Source organism: Platichthys flesus, chromosome 1 (assembly GCF_949316205.1).
Source record: "Platichthys flesus chromosome 1, fPlaFle2.1, whole genome shotgun sequence".
Taxonomy (NCBI): Eukaryota; Metazoa; Chordata; class Actinopteri; order Pleuronectiformes; family Pleuronectidae; genus Platichthys; species Platichthys flesus.
Genome location: NC_084945.1, coordinates 30,344,263 through 30,365,757, shown reverse-complemented (window position 1 = coordinate 30,365,757; position 21,495 = coordinate 30,344,263). Strand labels below are relative to the sequence as shown.

Sequence of the window (21,495 nt, the reverse complement as noted above, 5' to 3'; positions counted from 1 at the left end):
TTACAGCTTACCGGTATTGTTGTGGGGCATTTCACATTAATCTGTAAAAATAATCTATCAGTCAGAACCTAGGACATATTCATTAAAATGAGTTGGTTAAGGGATACTGGGAGAAATATGTTTTATTTACTCGCTTGAAATCGAATGAGGTGTCTTATATAAAAGCGCTATATAAATACAAAACCACGCTGTGTCTCCCCTGTTTGAGCCATAGTACAGAGTCAGCCATCCATGGTCGCTGTAAAGTAGGGCCCCATATAGTAGGTTATATTTAATAGCAACGTCAAGGGTGATCCCCTCTGATGTATTTGGTTGCAATTTGATGAATGACCTTGTCTCTCCCTCACTGCAGATTAAGTGCCAGACTGCTGTTTTGCCTAATTCCAGTGTTGTCTGACTACTGGTTTCTGCGTTGGTTTATCCTGTTGGTGCGACATGTCATGTATCACATTCCTGATAGATTGTTCAACCTTTAATCGTAATGATTGTTGTTTTTAAATATTTTATGGTGACCCTGAACCAACTCACTCTCAATCTTTTCCTTGTTTTAGGCAGCTGGATGACCTACGGGGAATAGTTGTTGGATTCACACCACTTTTCGTTTAGGCGAAAGGGTGGTGGTCACATGAACAGGGTGTTGTGGTTTTTGTCCTTGCAGTGTGAGTTGCAGTGGTAGTGATTAGTGTGCTCAGGTGATGGTGTCTTATGGGGTTTGAGATAGAATCTCCCCGTAGTGAGTATGCTGCCTACATAATGGTCCCCGCTATTAAGGTTAAAGTGTGTTGTATCTCTGTGGTTAGAGTATTTGTTTTCTGCGTTTTAAAAACATTCAGAAATAAAAAGCTACCATTCTAGTCCTTCCATTATTAAATAAAGATTTAATTGTGAACTGAATGAACATCTCTGCTCTTCTTGAACCCCTACAAATTGATTGTATCCATGCGCACTGATGTCATCAGAATCAGAATCAGAAGGTATTTATTGCCAAGTAGGTTTACTACGGTGGCCCTGAGAGCTCAACGAACAGCAACTTAAGAAAACACATGCAAGTTGACAAAACACATGCAAGTTGACAAAACACAAGCAAAGTAAGAAAACATCTTCATCAATTTCACAACACAACACAACACATTACAGAAACGCGCTGTAAATAGACACACGCGCCGCAAATAGACGAACGCGCAGCAAGTAGACGAACGCGCAGCAAATAGACGAACGTGCAGCAAATAGACGAACGCGCAGCAAATAGAGGCGACAACACAACGGAAGTGTTTCCAGAGGACAGCTAAAAGGGATGGACACCGCTTCTTTAGAACTTCTTTAGCTGCCGCAGGAAGTACATCCATTGTTGAGGTTTTTTGGTGAGGGAGCTGATGTTCAGCTCCCTGTTGAGGTCCTGGGAGATGATGGTGCCCAGGAAGCGGAAGGACACCGCAGTGATGACTGTTGTCAGGATTTCAATATTTTAGCTATAGTCTGTGTCTGACTGAACTATTAACAATAAAGATAGAAGCATTTCAAATTAAAGCTGTAATCTTAACAATACAGATAGAAGCAGTTTGGGCCAGATATAAGGCCTTCAGACAAATGATTTAATAAAAACCTTTTCCTAACTAGTGTTTCATCTTGTAATTAGAATGTGTGAGTGTCCCAATGCTGTTTCGTTTATTTGGTTAAGTTGTTTTGAATGTCTGTACAAACCGAACATTGTTTTGATATAGCAAGTACACAATAATCTTTCTCCAATTGTCAACACCATTGGCCCACATGCCATCAGCTGTGTCAAGGCTGGTCAAGAGATGAACATTTTGAGACTTTGCTCCTTGTCACTTCCTGGATTCCAATGCCAAGAGGGAGGGACTACGCTTGCGCACTTTTCAGGAGGAAGAACCAAGACTCACTATTATAAAATAGACAGGCGCCGGCTGTTTGGTGTGTTCTGATACGACTCGAGACTGTCCGGGGCTGCTAGAGTTCCGGGCAGTGTGTTGGATGCCCATTGTCTTTGCTGATGGATACCTTTCCTTGCTTTCTAAATAATTACTTAAATGAAAAAACCCAGTTTGGCTCATCTTCTCATATTTAGGATAAACGACCACGCAACAACACTTGGGAGTCTCTCAGGGTGATGGGGGTGGGTGGGGCTGAGTTCCTTCTAAAGTCTACAACCATCTCCACTGTTATCAGAGCATTGAGTTCCAGGTTGTTCAGATCACACCAGATCACCGGATGGTCAATCTCCCCCCTGTAGGTGGACACATCCCCACCAGAGATGAGCCCAATGAGGGTGGTGTCGTCCGTGAACTTAAGGAGTTGGACGGACTGGTTACTGGAGGTGCAGCTGTTGGTATACAGAGAGAAGAGTAGAGGGGAAAGAACACAGCCTTGAGGGGAACCGGTGCTAATGGTCCTGGAGTCATGCTTCCCCAGCCTCACGTGTTGCCTCCTGTCAGACAGGAAGTCTGTGATCCACCTGCACGTGGAGTCAGGCACAATCAGCTTGAAGAGCTTGTCCTGTAGCACAGTGGTCCCCAACCCCCTGGCCGTGGGTCATTTGGTATCGGGCCGCACATAAAGAATAAACAACTTACATTATTTCCGTTTTATTTATCATCTGATTGTGAATGGCGTTTTATTTTGAAAAATTACAGAATCCTCTCCTTTATGACTCATGCTTTACGCATGGCAAGACGCTGGTGGCCTTAAAATATTTTCAAGAAAACCACTCTGCCGGTTTTCTGGAACAGCACTAAAAACTCTGTGAAGCAGGATTCTGTGCTGTGACGGCAACCAAAACAAAATGACGGAGTAGACTGTAGACTGGACATCAAATGGGACCAAGGCCAAAACACACTGACCCAAGCATATGCATCCTGGAAAGGTTAGGCCATCAGCCTAAGGTGTCTGTCTTGTGCAATTGTTAAAGCATCTGTTCAATACATCTGCTCCTTACTGCACTGCATAGGTCAATAACTGATTCGCTCTCTATTAGCATTCACCTAGCCATGTCAAACAGTGTCAGTTTTGCTTTGCAGTAACATTTTGGTATGGTGGTGAGGTCTCAAATCTGCCTCATTATTTCAGATGTGCATGGTAATTCTTTAATGAGAATCATACACCCTTGTCTTTTATTTTTCACTTTACTCTTTTACTCAATTAAATAATCGATTTTTATAAATTAGCCTACACAAACACTGCTCTGGAATAGTCATGAGTGAAATATAACCTACAATTGTTTTAATGTTATATCCGCATGTCAACTTGTCTAATATTGTGAACTTTTTACTATATATATATTTAGGTAGAGGCTTCAAAATAAGAACACTGGGTTTTGTCATTGAATTTCTTCAATTTGCAATATTCATTATGATATGCGAAGTTGCCCCGTATTCACCATCAGACCTGTCAACCTAATCTGGCGGGATCTCTGTATCACTGCCACTCATCCGAAATGCATATTCCTTGCTGCTCACCACTTTTTGTGCAACGTGTTATCCTTTGTGTCCTCTTAGACCACATCTGAAGCTAACTGCCCGCACTCTCAGGCCCACCATCCCTTGAACTTGCCAAAAGGGATCTCGATCGTGGCTGCACTCTCACTTTCATGACGTTCTTAGGGGATGCCATTTTAGTTCTTTTCTGGCCATTATTGACATATACCACATACATTACACATTGCCTCTGGTAACCACGACAATGGAGTAAACGTACGATATCTTCATCACGCGACATTCCAAGAGGATGAGGCACTGCCCCGTCTAGATGCAGCGGCCTCCATCTAGTTTTGACCAATCCAAGAAGAACCTCTGTCACGCCCAGTATATCGATATATAACCTATGTGCGCACTCTGTTTAAGCGCCTCTTTTCCTGTGCAGCCTCCTGCGTAGAACTAGAGACCCATGTATGTTCAATTGCTGGACACCGCGTTTTCCTGACCTGTGACCTCTGAATAAACTTGCTTAATTTCAACTTGAGAACGACGACTCCTCTTCTTTGATTTCCAACCGCAACACCATTGTCCACAGTTTCTCACATCACCAGCAACAAACTATTTAAATCTAGAAACTGGATTAGCTCAGCACATGCCTCAGCATTTTTCTCTGTGTCATCTACCAATTCTTCTTCTTTTGACACTGTGACCAAAATACTTTTACTTTCATACAGTGCATCTATTCTACAGTACCATTTTCTAATGGTACATTTTCTAATGGTACATTTTCTAATGGCAATTCAGGTTTCAGTATCTTGCCCAAGGAAACTTCAGCATGCAGATGGAGAGAACTGGGATTGAACCTTCTAGTTAGAAGGTATCTGCATTTTTCTAATCTATTAACTAATTTTCAATTTATTTTTTAAAGACTGATTCCATATTTTAAAGTACTTAATATTTAAATGAATATATGCGTTAAATAAATTAGACACATTATCTTGCTTTTCAAAATTATTAGATGTATTAACTCAGTATTCTGAAAAAAGCTTTCTGAAAGCTTCGAATACATTTTAAAAACATTTACATCAATGTAATTGAATTTAGAAATACAGGTAAAGCATTTGTGATTTGTCATGATTTTATTCCAATGAAAATGAATCTAACTAACTACCACTATCTCTTCTTTCTTTGGGGTACAACAGCCCAATTTAAGAAAAAATAAAACACGAATTTGGGGAATCTAACACAAATTCAATGTGCACTACTAGTGAAAGGTGTGTGTACACCCCTGTTTACATATTTTGTTTATTTTCATTTTAACATAAATCTTTTTGTACACACAGGGTTAGAGCTACTTAGGGATGACTCTTCAGATGACAGTTCTCCTTCAACTCTGAACCAGACTTTCACCGTTAAAGGAACTGTTTTTACAGTTTACTTTGGAGGAACTTGACATTATACCCAGCCAAAACGTTTTGGTTGAACAGAACTCAACACCAACATTGGAGATGGACCTCACTAAAAGAGTATATGTCTGAATGGCAATCAGCAGAGAGAATACTTTTTGGGGGGGGATTTAGAACTAATTTTACATACTGAGTACTGAGAAAAGTCGTAATGTGTGCACACTGCTTGCAGACCATATGCAGTGTTTCACACAGGTTACAAGGACACCGAACCATTTTCAGTGATAAAGTGGTGCTGCTGTGTTTGCAGATTATGTTTATTTTTTCTACCTGAACTGTATAAAAACAGTCAGATTGTGACAGTAGGACACTGATTGTCTGTTCAGGTTCTCAGGTAAGACTCATACACAGCCTTTACCAGTACACATTATATGGAAATACTGGACCACATATATCCAGAAAATATTTCAGTATATGATTTTTTTTTTTTTGTAAGAAGTTTGTATAAAGAGAACCTGTGTATGGATTGCTTTGACACAGGAGGTACAGCAAGATGTCCACTTATTGGAGAGTAGCTGGTTTGATAACTGGCTCCTGCATTTCGCATGCAGAAACCTCCTTGGGCAAGACACTGCCCCCAGACAGCTGTGCCTGTGCTTTAAGGAGAAATGTAAAGCTTAATATCGAGTAACAGAGCCTGGATTGATTACATGTCATTTTTGACTGGATTGATGTTTTTCCTAAAAAATATTTTTGTTGTTTTTATTTTACTTATCTGTTGTAGATTTGATTATAATTTCTCCCTCCTTTTTCTGTGTGGTTATCATAGGTCTGTTGTAGGCATGTTGGTTTTCTCTTGGTCTCTTTTGGCCTTGCTGCTAGTGTCCTCCTCCTCGGCTGAGGTACAAACATCACAAATCACCGCATCTCACCAACATATCACATTTGTCAGAGACAAAATCATTATCTTAGGAGACATGCCAGGAGTTGATCTTCATAGACTGTCTGAAATCAAAGTTGACAAAAGTTCAAAACTATTTTAACAGTCTAAAGAGAGCGAGAGAAAAAAATGTCTCTTTCATTATTAAGAAGTAGCTTTGATTGCTTTTTGATATTTTTTACCAACCGCCACCATAAAGCAGAATTATGTTGAGCCAAATTTTTTTTTTTGATATCAAGAGCAAATAGTTTTTAGATAAATCATCATTATAAGATACATTTCTTATTTCAGTATAGAAATTATTATATTTCAAAAATGTTCCTTTGATAAGTTTATTTTTAATCCATAATGATTTTTTTTCCATTACACACCAACACCTTGCTTTGCTGGATTTTGTTTAGCTTTAAAGAAGAATGATTTTAACACCCACAGCTTGTAGGGACATAGCATTAAATATAGGCTTGTATATAGAACAACAAACTAATCACGAACAAAATGAGAGCAGGTAGGTTGAAGCTATTATCGCAATATCTGGTTACTGTAGCACAAACAAACTGTGCTCATCAAATCTGAATATTCAATTATTTTGTTTTCTTTGCATTTATCTCAGTATTAAGATCTTCGTTGATCTATTTTTACTTGCTCTACACTGCGAGACATGTCACTTCACTCCATTTCCATTTTTCATGCACTAAATGGAGACATATTTAGACCATATTATTGTATATATATATATATAATATTTAAAAATTGTATGAGTAATATTTCAACTATGACTCATTTTTGATGGAGTTAGATCAAAGACAAAAGTCAATCATTTGCATAAGACATTGTTATCATTTATTTTCTGATCTTGGCAATCTTGGTGATGGCACTGCTGAACTGTGCCTAAGCTGTTCTGATTTGATAGTTATAGTTAGTTCCAGGATCCATCCAGGAGTAGATTCTATAATGAATTGCTATTATTGTAACTCAGACACTAAATACACAAAGACAAACACACAAATCGTATCTTTAAAAGTGAAATCATGACAATGAAAAGAGGTGTTAATGCTTTAGATCACAGTTTGGGTTGAGATGTAACATTATGCACAACAATTTATCAGTACAGTACGTACCGATATGTATATGCAATCAAGAAACAAGATGTGAAGTTATGGGATGATAGGGTAATTAATGGATATCTATTACTGGTTAATATAAATGTAGTAGTGTGATGACGTTGGACATTGTATTTAGAATATTTTAGAACATTTGGAGAATTCAGAGTAGCATTTCTGCTAAAAAATTTCCATGGTTATTAAAGTGTTGTTGATTTGTCAGCATGTCCATTGTGTACGTTAGTATATTGGGTTTCATTTTAGGGTTTAATACTTATAACTCTATTAGTATTATAAGCATTGACTTTGTAAGATCCCGAATTGTTACAAACTTATTACAAAAACTCTTGTTCCTCTGAAGGAACCAAAGATTGCACACTAACTCTGGAGTATTTTTTATGTACATCACAGGCAAAAAGGCATGACATTATTGTGAAAATGCTATATCAATGTTATTATAACATCTATGTATTTTCTTATTAAGTTCAATTTATGAAAGACTACTATAATGTTAACATATGTTTAGCCAAAACGGTTTCACATTCCTACATGACACAGCTGTATTTTCATTAATTGTCACCAAAGCAAGATTTTTAACCACTTTAGATGCAGATTAACATATAACAAAGCTGGACGTTCCAGGACAATATAGAGAGGATAGCTTATGTTAAATTCTGCTTTTGTGAATGTACTTCTGCAACATTTTGCTCTTCTTTTCCATGTCTTTCTGGGCAAACACAGGATGGTAAGTTGCTCATATTTCATTGTTTATACATCATGAATTATGATGTGTACAGTTCATACAATATCCCATAAAATGTGTTGTGCAGAGGTTGCTACCATGGAGGAGGATATGTCCAGGGAGTTGTCTGTTGGTGAACTGCTGGAGAGAGCCAACAGAGACCGCAGTGAGCACAGCTTTCCATAAACTTAACTTGTGATTCTGTTCAGTCCCTTGGTCAGCATTTCACCATGCCATAGTCGTAATATTGAAGATACAAACAAAAAGCAATGCTATCACCATATTTTATTGTGTGATTAAAACCTTATATAGAATGTAATGAAAAATCTCACTGCGTCTTTTGATTAATTTCAAATAAGATCCACAAACAGGCAGAGACACAATTGACCTGTAAAAGTTTAAAGGTCATTCAGACTGACAAAATAAAACAAAAAGAAAACAGTGAAACAAAGAATTATATATGTTAATCTGTATGTACGTCAAATCACCTCCAAACCCTTTATCCTTTTTATAGCCCCTGACTTTGATGAGCCCACCCTGATCGGAGGAGACATTGCTGTCAAGTCTGAGGCTGACAGAAACGCTGACCCCTGCACCGCTAGGGGCTGCCTTTGGAGAAAGTGGACTGATGGAAAGGTCTACATCCCTTTCTACATTACCAATCACTTCTGTAAGCATCAATAATTTTTATAATTTTTTTATGAACAGACACTGTTTACTCACTTATTTGAGTGAGTGAAAAGCATAATTAGCACTTACACCAACTGGCTACAACATCAAAACCATCGACAGCTAAAGTGGATAACTGATTATCCCATAACTTATACATCTGTCAGGTGGTGGGATGTATTTGGCAGCAAACAAAAAGTCAGTTCTTGAGGTTTATGTGGTAGAAGAAGGAAAAATAGGCAAACAAAACAATCTGAATCTCTTGACAAGGTCCATAACGTGTGTTAGTTGGCTGGGTCAGACGCTCCAGAGCATCTCCAGATCAACAGGTCCTCTGGGCCAAGGAAGGATGTCACTGAACCAGTGACAGGGGGACTGGCGTCCAATCGTATTGATAAACATTGGCAGTAAACCATAGAGCAATGGATGGGCTGGTCTGATGAATCACGTTTCTGGTGGTTGACTGGGAGCATGTGCAAGATTTACAGGGGGAAAAGATGGCAGCAGGGGCCCAATGGAAAGAGGTTTAGTCAGCAGAGGGAGTGTGGTGCTCAGGGTAAGGATCGGCCTATTGAAACACTGTTGCAAACAAACACAGTCAAAATTTTCAAGGTGGATTAATGAAAGTGATCGCCTCCCATATTCCAAACTGTCCACTAAATCAAGCCCCCCTTCATATTCTATTTGGCAGAGGCTCAATCAATGCATCCAGGGTTTAGTGCCACCCAGGCTGATTGTATAAACCAGAGCTGATGAGGGGTCACTGATGTATTGCTGTGGAAAGGGGGAGACTAGCTACACTGTTACATATCCTCTCAATCTGCCATCCCACCAGCCTCCCGTGAGCAGGCTATCATCATTCGTGGACTGGAGTCCTTTTCTTCAATTTCCTGCATCCGTTTCAGACCCTACCAGGACGGTGATCATGAGTGGCTGAGCATTGAGTCCAGGAACGGGTAATGCTCTGAAAAAATTGATTTTCCAAAATCGTGTCCCGTTAATTGCTTAATAATCTGTTTTTTCTATTCCTGTAAGTGGTTTCAAGTGTTTAATGACTCATTCTTCTCTTAAGGTCCTAAACATTCTATTTTTCAAATCCAGCGATTCGTACACGTAAATGTTAGGAATCAAACAGCTCTGACAACTGTTTCGTCAAGTCTATTAGTCATTCATACAGGATTTCAATGAGTTTTTGTATTTGCTTCAACAATTCACATCCTTAAAAGATGCGTGATATAACATCTGTCTTGAAGTTTCTGTCTTTCATCTCAGTCCTCCCTTTACTAACTTTTAATTCATTAGAAAGGTCAGGCTTTTAGATGACTACTTAACCTGGGAAGTAGGTATATATATACTAACTGATATTTGCTACATCTGTGCAATAAGGAGATTTTATTTTATAATATCTTCTACGATTATTTTTATATTTCCACAGCTGCTACTCGTATGTAGGTCGTCAAGGTGGTGGTCAGACTGTGTCGCTGAGTCGTCAGGGATGTCTGTACCACAGCACTGTCCAGCATGAGCTGCTCCACGCCCTCGGCTTCAACCATGAACAGACTCGCTCTGACAGAGACAGCTACATTAAGGTGCACTGGGAAAACATTATTGATGGTAAGACAATTTTACTATAAACTGTAGGCTTTGACTTGTTTAGACTAAGAAGTAGTCCAAGAGGCAGAGCTGTTCTTGAGACAGAAATATATGAGCATTTTTTTCAGTTGAACTTGACTAATTGGTGAAAACATTCTGACAACCATTTTGTTATTGGAATGTCAAGCAGTAAAAAATTATAACTTTTAAGAGATGAAGGGTATATCTACTGACTTTTTCAAATGCCTGAGATTGGGGTGTGTTATGCAAGTAGTAGCTGAGAATCTATTGAGCTGCTCAAAATCGCCGTACATGTGTGTGGTTTGACACATTTCCTATTATCCCTGCAGGCATGGCGTACAACTTTGATAAGATTGACACTCTGAACCAGGGAACTTCTTACGACTACAATTCTGTCATGCAATATGAGAGGTATGAATAGTTTTGTTTGTATCATTCATTTTATTTGGTTTATTTCATTTTTCTTTAATTTCCTCTGTAAACCTCCACTGTATGTATAGACTCTTCTGCACAAGGAGCTATTAATCAGTGACAGCAGTGACAATGCAAATCTGCACCCAAAATAATAAAATATCACCAGACTTATCAGTGATTGTTCTTTACAAAATAAATTAACTTACATTGTGTTATCTATGATTCTCCAGGTACGCCTTCTCCAAGAACAACCGTCCCACAATGGTTCCCATTCCCAACAGCAATGTGTCCTTTGGCCAGGCCTCCCAGATGAGCAGCAATGACATTGACCGTCTGAACAGGCTGTATAATTGTTGTAAGTGTTCTGTCGTTTAGTTGGATCAAACTCAAATTCACAGTAATGCCACAGTAACTTTGTGCTTGTTGTAATAACTTGTCCACCCTTACACTATGAAAAATGTACCTACAATGTAGGCATATCTATTAGATAGGCTTAAGCATGTAAACTATGTGGGAATCTTCTTAAGTCACAGTCTTTTTGGCAAAGAATTCAGTTTATATTAGACTGTCCTTGCCAGACAAGACAGAGAGCGTCAGCATCGATACACTTTATGTTTCTGATGACATCACAAAACCCTGTAGCAGCTAGTAGGTAGAATACAGGCATCTTGGTGTTTAAAAGGGACACACGGGCAAGATTGGACTAAAAGTACAATAACTTTACAAGTGAATTTAATGATTTGTCTAACTAACAATTTGGAGCTCTACATAGGCTTGAAAGATTATCCCCCCATTACTTCAACTGAAAAAATAAAGAAGGGATCTCAAAAGCCTGTAAATGAATAGCAACAATGATAACAGGATAGTCTTGAGTATTTTAAATCAGACATAATCAATTGAATTGTTAAAGTCAACATAACTACGATATTCATATACACAAAAATGTATCAGTCCCACTTTTGCAGATCCCTTCTAAAATGTTCACCTAATAACATTAATCTACTTTGCAGAAACTGCATGTGACCTTTGACCTGCTGTCTTGATGACATCAAAGGAGATGAAGCAATGAGTGCTTTGGGCAGATGGAAGTTTGAATGATCCTGTAACAATAAACTTGCAAACTTCAGATCATAAATTCTCACTTGTTTAAGCATTTAAACATTAAAGATTCTGGAGATGTGAAGGAAGTTAGCCAGGCTCTGTCCAACAATAACAAAATCCGTCAGACTTTCTAAACCTCACACATTTTATACAGTTGCATCTCGTCTATGATTCAGGAAAAACAGCACTTCACCATTGCTGTACTCTTTAATTAACAGACAGACAGATGTGAGTCGTATTTATCTTATGATCCAAGCCTCTGACTGAAGGCAAATATGTTTATTTCCCCAAGTACATAACATCCATATCCACTGATTTGATACTAATAATACTCACTACCCCTGCTTTATAACAGGACTTTTACGTGATGTTACTGCACATACAAGTACAGCCTCTTTATAGTGGTGTCTGCTTCAAATAGCACTGTCCTTCTGCTTTTCTTCTTGAAAAGTTTAGAACACCATTTCAGTCCTCTTTTACAATTGCAGGAAACTTAAATCATTCTTGCTCTTCTAATAATGGCACTGATCACATTAAATCTGAAAATATCATCCCACATGTAGATACAAATTGAATTTGATATAACATAAAAGGAAATTGTCAGACATTAAAAAAGCTTTTGATATACATTTTATGACATTCAGAAAAAAAGTCAATTGATTCACCTCAACAATCATAATTTAATATATAGCTATAGTAGCATATTTCATTTTCAAAGAGTTTTTCTCAAATCTCATCTTTGATCTCCATTAATATCCTTGGGCTGCCAGTTTGTCCTCCACTTTATCAGCAGTCAGGTTGTACTGACACGCCCTCAGGGCTTCTATCAGCTGCTTTGTTCGGGCCTCGGCTCCTCGACTCTTTCTCCACTCCTTCAGCAGCTCTACTACTGTCTCTTCCAGTTCTGTGGGATACCTCCTGCCTATGGAATCCAACTTGACATCATTCAAACCCAGTTTGCGGCCCAGTTTACGCCAATTCCTTCCTAGGTTTTCTGCTGTCACCTCCGTGGCAAAGTCCAGTTTGGCTGAAGGAGGAGGAGATATAATGGGTTTAGAGAAAAATGTTTTATACTTTTGGGGAACAATTAACTTCAACGCATATTTTCATCTTCCTTTTCGCAAAATGTGGAGTAACAAGGCAGGTCTTTACAGAGTGAGCTGTTCCAAGCAGATCAGGAAGCTATCAATTATTTATTTAAAAACATTAAGATAAAATGTCATTTTTATATAAAATCCCTTTAGTTCCAGACAACACTGTAAATTAGTTTAGAGCTTATTGAGAGATATAAAAAAAAGTGGTATCCCCAGAGTTGTTAAATCAAGAAAATACAAGTCTGACTAATTAACAATGTCAATAAGTGTATGTTGCAGTCCAGCTGGTCAATGTGCACCTCTGCAATTCTCTGTTGTCTGAACACAGATGAACAAAGTTGGTCCATATTATATATTGTTTGATTTTTAATATTGGATATCATGCTTTATCTTTCACCACACCTGCTGTCAATTCTTTTTAGTCTCTTTTTGACTATTAGGTTCAGATTACTATGTCAACATTTATTCAGGTATAGTTGTACTGAGGGGATATTCCCACTGAACTGTTGATTTAAGAAAGACAACTGTTGTTTCATTCACAGAAAGTTCTCCTGTCACCAGGATTCAGAATTTCTGACAAAAATTTGCAGAGTTCAAACTCCTAAAGATTGAGAGTCCTAGGAGTTGACTTCTGCATTTCTTAAAACCCTACCATGTGGCCTCTGTAACTTGTGGGGTTCTGCACTGCCCTCATGGTGAAGTGTAGTTGTGCTTATTCTTCATATCTTCAAGTAGCCTAACATGTACAAAATAAATGCTTTTGTGTTAATCCACAAAACTTCAGAACAATCACCCCTGCACTTACATTATAATAATCATCATCATCATTTCCTATATGTAACTGACTTAATGTGAAGTAGGCCTGACAGTTTTTAATGCATTGTTTGAAGTTGGAAATAGACAAATACCAAACGAAAGTAATACCTCTTCATACAAAGTATATTATATCTGTGAAAAAAATAAGTGTTGTAAGAGCTAACCCCCGAATCTCCAGAAGTGGAGAGCCTGGGGAGAGTAAAAGAAGAAGCAATTTTGTCAGCAGCAACTGATAATGCGAACTTGCTGAAAAGTGTCCCCAGATCACTGCACGGCGATCGGTGAGCCGTCGTTTGCTGTAACTGTCAAGCAAGTCTCCGCTGGAGGAACGGCCCAAAAGCAAGAAACTATGGCTTGAGAGCAAAGATTTCCAATCTAATTACTTATCACCAGTGGCGGTTTTGGGCACGGGCGACCGGGGCGTCACCAGGACTTAAAAAAATAAAAAAAATCAACTGGCACGCGATGCGTTTTTCTATTATCTATCATATAACTGTGTGGGGAATTGGCAAATTGGCGCCCCCTGCAACTGCTGGCGCCCCTGCTTGTCTCTCAGAGACACACATAGTGAGATCAAAGCTCGTTCACGTGAAGCAGCCAGTCAGGGACAAACAAGAGACGGTGTTCAAAAACCAAGTTGAAAAGAAAGTATGATGAAGCCTGTCTTGCCCTTGGGTTCACAGTCAATGGGGTAGGACATGAGGAGAGAGCAGTGTGTAATTTAATGTTTGAAAACTCCAAGAGACCCATCAAATTAAGAAGACTCTTAGAAACAAAAAAAAAATTAAGAACTTCCCTGACCTGCCATTAAAAACCATGAGCCTCCTTAAGCATATCACTTTTCTGCATGACAAGGATCTATCGGAGATCTACCCCAACTTTTGGACTGCTCTCAGGATTGCACTTACTGTGCCAGTCACTGTGGCTCAAGCAGAGAGGAGCTTTTCACAACTGAAGTTGATCAAGGCGTACCTTAGGTCAACCATGTCTAAGGAACGGCTGACTGTCCTTGCCGTCATCAGTTTTAATCACTAATAGGGGAGCAGATTTCATATGATGACATTATTGATGGTTTTGCATCAAGGAAGGCCAGAAAGGTTAAGTTTTAGTTTTAGTTTTCTGTGCTTAGTGCAATGGTGTTATAATTAGATTTTCTTTAGTGTGTTTTTACATGTAATTATATTATATATTATTCTTAATATTTATATTATTGTATCTCTGCTCTTGTTAACTTTTTTCTATATCTGATTGTATATATTTTTGCCACTTTTATACTGTAACTTATACTGTGTTGTGCAGAATTGTGCGCATTGATTCTCTTAAGTGAGTTGTTCAATTGAAGGATTTGTGCAATTGAGAAATGTAAGTTTCTCTTTCACTTATATTGTTATAATTATTTTACAAAAATTATCGGGGGGGGGGGGGGGCTCGGAAGGGGTCTCGCCCGGGGCGCAATTCCATGTAGAACCGCCACTGCACATGTACTGCACAGTCCAGTGAAGTACATGTTATATACAGTTGGAAATTACCAGTTTTAAGTTCCGGGCTGTTTGGCAACTCCAAGCACACATACCGTATGAGTGCTGGCTTGACAAGCTTGAGAGCGAGACAGAGATCAAGAGCAAGAGAGGGAGTTTATAGTTGGGACGCGATTGAGTTTCCTTACCTTTCTCCTCCTGGTCCGGTTCACTCTCAGTGTTTACACCCAGGCTTTCTAACGTGGTTAATTTGTCTGCCAGATCGGATCGTTGAATTTGTTGGAGTACCTCGGACAAAGTCTCAGTTTTACCGGCTCCCAGCTGCCCTCTCTCTGTCAGAAACTGAAATAGTTTTATTCCACTGTTGATCTTCTCCATATCTTTTTTCCCGATCTTCTCTCGACACAGAAACTTCATTTTCTCCAGCTCATCACTGGAAAGCTGGTTTGAAATCTCAAGTAAAACAGCGTTAAATCGTAAAGCGCTCATTCTTTCACACAGACTGAACATCGGACCTATTCGTTCTGAACTAGGAAACACTTCACTTGTACTTTCACTTCCGTGTGTTTGTTACTTTTCCTGATTTACGGTAAATGTCGTATTTGAAAACTAATTTCGCCACTGTACGATGGATGATCGATAAATGTAACTAGCGACAGTATGATGAGTTACAACTATCCGTGGCATATGGGTCAACGTGGTTTATGCATATGTATGTGACTGCGTCTGTTTTCCACGGTTACAGCGGTTTAAAAATGTATGCGCGTAAGTTCCTGGTGTTACGGTAAAAGACTTGGAGCGGGGAAAAAAGGCTCAAACAAACGTTGAAAGTTGAATATAAATTATTATAGACGTTTGATAAAATATGTAAAAACGATTTTGATTTCCACACAACACTCTCACAACTATAATGAAATGGAACGTAATTAATATATATATATACGGCAATTGTGGCATAATTGTGACATATATTGAGAAAGTCTTACTTGCTCAATAAATCAAATATTATTAAGAATCCTCGATTAAAATGTGTTTGTTTAAAAACTTCTGAAACTTGAGGTCCACCTGAACAAAAGGACTCTTTAGAATTTCTTAAAAATAATATCGTATACAAGCAAGTTGTGAATTCCATACATTTTTTTAGCTCACCTTAGTGAAGGAATTTTTGACCATCCTCACACATTGCATTTGTTAACAGAACAGAGCCTGCGTCATTCTACACACACTCCCTTCTCGAGCAGTACTCAAGGTCGGGTTATAGATAAAAGGGCTAGCAGTACACTGTAGTGTCTGCGCTTAGGGACTTTCATTCCTTATTCAAATGCCCCAGACAGAGAGACACCAACTCCAACTCTTTTCTAAATTATATCAGAAGCAAGACATAAGCACACAACGTGATTTTGGTATGTTTGTTTTAGATTTAACTATCCAATTAGATAAAAACACCCACATTTAACATAGAGAGTGACAGCAATTATAGCCTTTCAGTCATGTGATGTTGGAATGGGTGATGCGAAGTGGGGAGGGAAGAAGATAAGTTAGGATGCAGTGTGAGATTTCTTCGGACTTTGGGTTGACATTCGCTGATCTTACTATGGTAAAGTTGATAGATACATCAAGCCTTCAATAAATCCTTCTGCATAAGACATGAGCTGCTTCCTGTGTTCTCATTTACCAGGTCAAACATCCATCACAACTTTCCATTAAATACGTCCAGTAAAATCACCTGCAACTTTGCTTGCGAACAGCGTGGGTCACAGTGAAGGTGAGAAAGGTGAAAATTCTTTGTGGGATGAAAATGAGTGGAAACGTAATATGCAGACAGTCGCTGTCTTAAGCCTGAAAGATTACCTGAATACCAGTCTCAAGACAAACACTCGCACCTCCGTCGGAAACATATTTCGACAAATAGCCACTACACATATACAAATATATATTAATTAATGTGCACACCCAAGCTAGTTCCTCACTCATTTATTTGCAGTATGAAGAAAAGACAAATCTGTTATACGTGCGTAAACACTCATGCATGTTGTGAAATGAGCATTGACATAGATTATAATAGACTTGACCATGTTACAGAAAGACATCTCATGAGGGACATGGAAGGATGGTATTGAGGGGTCCGGTCATAAGAGATTGTGAGGGAAAATATTCTTTGTAATTTAACTCTGAATATCTAAACCTAACCTACACACACACACACGTACACTCACACATGTGCAGTTTTTGCTTAAAGAAAGTTATATCCCAGAAAAAAGTAATGTCTGTCCAGATACAGAGAAATAGGCCATATTGATGGTTTGTCGTACATTAAATAATGAATAAAATTCAAGACAATAACATTAAGAATATTCTTGTCATTGTGACAGTTAATCATTCAGTGGCCCCCTGTGGGCTGATGAAAACCTTTCAACACATTACATACACTTAGAAATGCCCTGTCTTATAGCAACATTAATACAACATGTTGACCTAAAAGTGATTTTACATCACTGAAAATGAAAATGTAATAATACATTCTCTCAGTCTGGGTTGTTCAACATATTTACAGCAGGGGGCAGGATTTGACACAAACTGACAAGACTGCAGTGTTACTGCAAGTTTCGTATACAATATAGTAACTTCCTCAAGTGATATCCAGCCACACTCATATACACATACAAAATGATATATATTATTCAGTCATTGTGCTTGAATTGTTTAAGAATTGCAGCTTTAGGAGAACACCAAACTATTTTGAAGGTTCATATAAGGCAAGATAATAGTGAAGCAGTTTACATGAAAACTGCTAAATGAGACAGTGGTGGTTTGGAGAAGGTATAAATTGACTGTGTTAACTCCTGGAGCAACTAGAAGGTAATAAGGCAGGGTAAGAGAGTCAGTAATGCGGTTTTCTTACTTACTAACAACGGTCATTTTGGCCCCCTCAAGCAAAACACTGCTGCTGATTCACAACGACATGAAAACATTCTAAATTTAAAAAAAACTAAATGCAATGTCCATTTAAATTATAATGTCACATTTATATTGAGATTCTTCAATCTCAATTGTTCCAAGATGCAGCTATCTTACATTATATTAGTGCGATGGCATACACCGTTTACATTACTATATGTGACTGAAAAAATTAGCCTTAAATCTGTTCTATGAATGATTAAACATACATTTGAAAAACATTTTCATTTCATTTACAATTGCTAACACTAAACAAAGTTACTACTGATTAACAGAATTTCACTATGAATTGCAGTCTGGTGATGAAAAATATACCCAGCAAATCCCTCCAATATAGAAAGCTGGGCATCTTAATGATATGCAAAAATGTCAATGGTTTTTATGACATTGACATCACCATTTTAGTTACCATGATGATATGATTGTTTAGGTACCAGAGACAGAGCAACTTTACCATTAATTTGCAGTCATGTTGATTATTACAGCTAAACCATTAAGTTCAACCCAAAGATAATTATCAACTTCTGAATCCACCTTAAAGGTTCAGTGTGAACAATTTAGTGACATCTAGTGGTGAAGTTGCATGTTGCAGCTGAATACCCCTAACCCACTCTCCCCTTCCAAACATGAAAGAGAACCTGTGTTAGCCTTCAGTCCTTACAAAAACTCAAAAGTAGTTTAGATTGTCTAGTTTGGGCTCCTGTGAAAACATGTTGGCCTTCGTAGACAGGACCTGCTCCTTATGGAAATATAAAGTATTTAAATATAAAAGGGATGGATCTAGGGTAAAGCAAACAACAATTTGTACAATTAAGATGAAACACACTTCCTGCCAATAGATCCCCTTCACCTTAGTCTTAAACACTTGACCTTTTAGCTCTACACAGTATTTGAGAGTATTTTAGTTTAAAACTAATTTCCAATAGCAGCAAGCTTCAAAAACACTAAGAGGGAAAACAATTGTTCCTGCTCATCACCAGACTGCAGACAGATAAAGTAAATACTCTGCTAGTTACAAGTTAATAAGAGGTAAACTAAACTGAATGAACTAAAGTGATTACTTGACTGATAGACACTATATATATATATACATATGAATGCTATTGATTATTTGTGTTGGTCATGAAAATGGTTTTGCAAATACTTTCATCAGATTTTATAAGATGATAAGATGTCAGTATTATATGCTTGATTTATGCTGTTCCGCTGAAGACAAAATATAGTTCATACAGTAGAAACACAGGAAACACTACTGGAATTATTCAAATTTTCTGACTGTGGACATCATGATATCCCTTTGTATTTATATTGTCAGTCTGGACCCTCCAATCTCAGCTTTAATTCCAGTTCATTATAATGAATAATTATGACTTGTGCTTTTAGGAATAATGCCACTGAGCACTGTTAGGCTGTTTGTTCAACAATAAGCACTGTGGCGCTCACACAAGATAATAGTACAAATCAACAGGCTCGGTCTTTCAAAACCTGTGTCCAAACAACAAAAGCACAAGTGCCTGACCATGTTGCATATTAAAGAAAAACATCCATAAATTCCTGCATTTGTGTAGAATTGTGCAAAACAGAAAAAGGCCTGTCTGAGCTGTGTTGATAGTATTCATTGGTTTTGTGTCTCAACCATAAGATATCAAGACTATGTTGACGGACTGACAGGCAGTTTCCAATACAAAAGCTGCATTAAGTTGCTAGGTAACTCCATGATCAAAAATATGATTCATATTAGGTTAGAGTTTAGTGTAATGTCTCAGACACCCTGAATGCGTTCATCAACGAGTGAATTCCCCCGAGTCTTAGGAAGATAATGGCTCGTTCCTTTTAATTACATCCAATAAATAATGTTTTGTGATCATAAACCCTGTGGATGAGTAATTGTCTACTAATACCAAGTTTGCTACTTCCTGGATTTTTGGTAATGCCTGATAAGGTTATGTCTGGCTTGTTGAAAAATGTATCAAAAAAACAAGGGAAAAGTGTTGAAAACAAACAAGCACAAACAGCCAGTTTATTGGCTGAAGTAATTCTAATGCAAAAATCTTCAAAATAAGTCATGTCATTCCAGAAAACATTCCCAAACAATTTAAATGCAACAAAGGCTAAAATATGTATTACAAAATTAAGATATGTTGAAGGATGCACATTACCCATTACCAGCTAGCTATAAGCAGCTGATCAACTTATTTACAGTTTGTTTACAAGTTGGGGTTTTGGCTTTTCTCATATCCAACAGCAAGCAGTCTAACAGCAGTTGGCATGTGAGATGGGCCGTGAGCGTGGCTGTGGTGGGCTTTGATTAGCCGATGAGGTGGAGGTGCAGTTTTCCTGGTTGTGGTTGTCACGCGCTGCAAGTCTTTTGCCCTGCTCCTCCTTCATAAAAAGCTCCACCATGAGGATCTTCTCCTTGTGGATCTGGAGGCTGATGTCCTTGGGGATGTCTGGGATTAGCCAGTCCACAAAGTCACTCATAAGCATCACCACGTTCTGCACAGAATAGAGTGGACAAAGAGCTGATTGGAACATCTTAGAAAGGGTCATCCCTTCAAAAACCTCAGAGTTTCTTGGATAGCACCATTAAGGGAAGCCAATTAAATTTAAGCTCAAAAGCTCTGTCACATCCTGGCAAGATTTGAAAATAAAGGTATGTTTAAATCTTGTTTTAAAGGCCCCATATTTTACACCTTTCTGGGATTTAATTTGAGGTATTGGTCCCCCTAAGATGATATATCAGTATCATTAAAAATGCTGCAGTGTGTATTTCCGTGTCCTCTCAACTGCCTCTCTCTGGAGCTGCTGACAGAACAGGCTGTTTTCGCCTGCCTCATGAGCCCCTCCTCTGATTGGCTCACTACACTTTGCTTGAAACGTGACCTATCACCAGTTTCTTTCTGACACATTTTACGATCTCTGTCTGTAAACACAGCTGAAAGTCATGCTAAGTTTGTATATATGAATATATTTTAATTTACCTTCCATTTTGCTACGAGGTATTTATTCTAATCAATTCTGCAAATACTCTTATCTTTCTGATGTTCTCAATGACACGTGGCATCTATTGCACTTCTGTAGTTTTTCCTTACTCTTGTTGAGGGTTAAGGAAAGAGAATGTCACACCATGTTAAAGCCCTATAAGACATATTGTGATTTATGAATATGGGCTACACAAATACAATTTGATTGATTGATACTGCTATAGAAGACCTGCCACATATTTACAGTCGGTTACAACAGGATGTTTCTGGACGGTAAATCATTTTTAGTTTAATATTTGCTGATTCAACACAAACAGGGAAGTATTTGCTATATACATGCAGTGTAGGGCAAATGTTATCAACAAACTTACCAGGCTTGATAACATTTCTAAACAAATTTTGGAAAAATGCCTTGTTCTAACACTATAGAGTTGGTTCATATCCATCAATCTAAAGAGTGAATATATTCTTGCCACAGCATGAGATTGGCTAGAGCTCTGTGATATATTATTGGCACACCACAAGTTCCTGACGTTTTTGTGTGACAGTCATGTCCTTGTATGGCCAGGAAAATCTGCTACCTACCTTGACAATAGTTAAGGAGGCACAGGATGAACCCATTAGCTGCAGTTGGATCAGTGTCTCCTTGTATGGACATTTGTTTACTATGCCATCCTCAGGCCTCTGTACCTGATATGTCCCCACAATTATGCATTGGAAGTGAAACCTCCTTCATAGGAGTTGAGAT

The 21,495-nt window shown here is 38.2% G+C and overlaps 3 protein-coding genes across 6 annotated transcripts in view; 1 reads left to right on the top strand and 2 right to left on the bottom strand.

Annotated features, from left to right (window-relative positions):
* Positions 1 to 5,212: 5,212 nt before the first annotated feature.
* Positions 5,213 to 13,788, top strand: LOC133956190 (high choriolytic enzyme 1-like). Of its 3 annotated transcripts, XM_062391083.1 has the most exons (9): positions 5,213 to 5,231; positions 5,667 to 5,784; positions 7,725 to 7,785; positions 8,134 to 8,289; positions 9,124 to 9,244; positions 9,724 to 9,902; positions 10,232 to 10,313; positions 10,547 to 10,671; positions 13,582 to 13,788. In XM_062391083.1, exons 2-9 carry the CDS (start codon positions 5,680 to 5,682, stop codon positions 13,683 to 13,685), a joined length of 933 nt encoding a protein of 310 aa, XP_062247067.1. In that variant the 5' UTR covers positions 5,213 to 5,231; positions 5,667 to 5,679; the 3' UTR covers positions 13,686 to 13,788. The 3 variants fall into 3 exon arrangements, with proteins under 3 accessions (XP_062247067.1, XP_062247051.1, XP_062247059.1); XM_062391067.1 differs by lacking the exons at positions 5,213 to 5,231; positions 5,667 to 5,784 and having other exon boundaries at positions 7,418 to 7,785; XM_062391075.1 differs by lacking the exons at positions 5,213 to 5,231; positions 5,667 to 5,784; positions 13,582 to 13,788 and adding an exon at positions 11,327 to 11,451 and having other exon boundaries at positions 7,662 to 7,785.
* fadd (Fas (tnfrsf6)-associated via death domain) lies at positions 11,327 to 15,355 on the bottom strand. The gene is made up of 2 exons (XM_062391094.1): positions 14,994 to 15,355; positions 11,327 to 12,444 (listed from the first exon to the last, which is right to left on the bottom strand). The coding sequence occupies exons 1-2, from the start codon at positions 15,313 to 15,315 to the stop codon at positions 12,167 to 12,169; spliced, it is 600 nt and encodes a 199-aa protein (XP_062247078.1). The 5' UTR covers positions 15,316 to 15,355; the 3' UTR covers positions 11,327 to 12,166.
* A 1,409-nt stretch (positions 15,356 to 16,764) lies between these two features.
* Positions 16,765 to 21,495, bottom strand: part of ano1a (anoctamin 1, calcium activated chloride channel a) — a 56,953-nt gene continuing 52,222 nt past the window's right edge. For both annotated transcript variants that reach the window (XM_062391054.1, XM_062391047.1), the window contains exon 25: positions 16,765 to 20,259. In XM_062391054.1, coding sequence (XP_062247038.1) covers positions 20,017 to 20,259 — 243 coding nt within the window. In that variant the 3' untranslated portion in view covers positions 16,765 to 20,016. The remainder of the gene's footprint in view (positions 20,260 to 21,495) is intronic.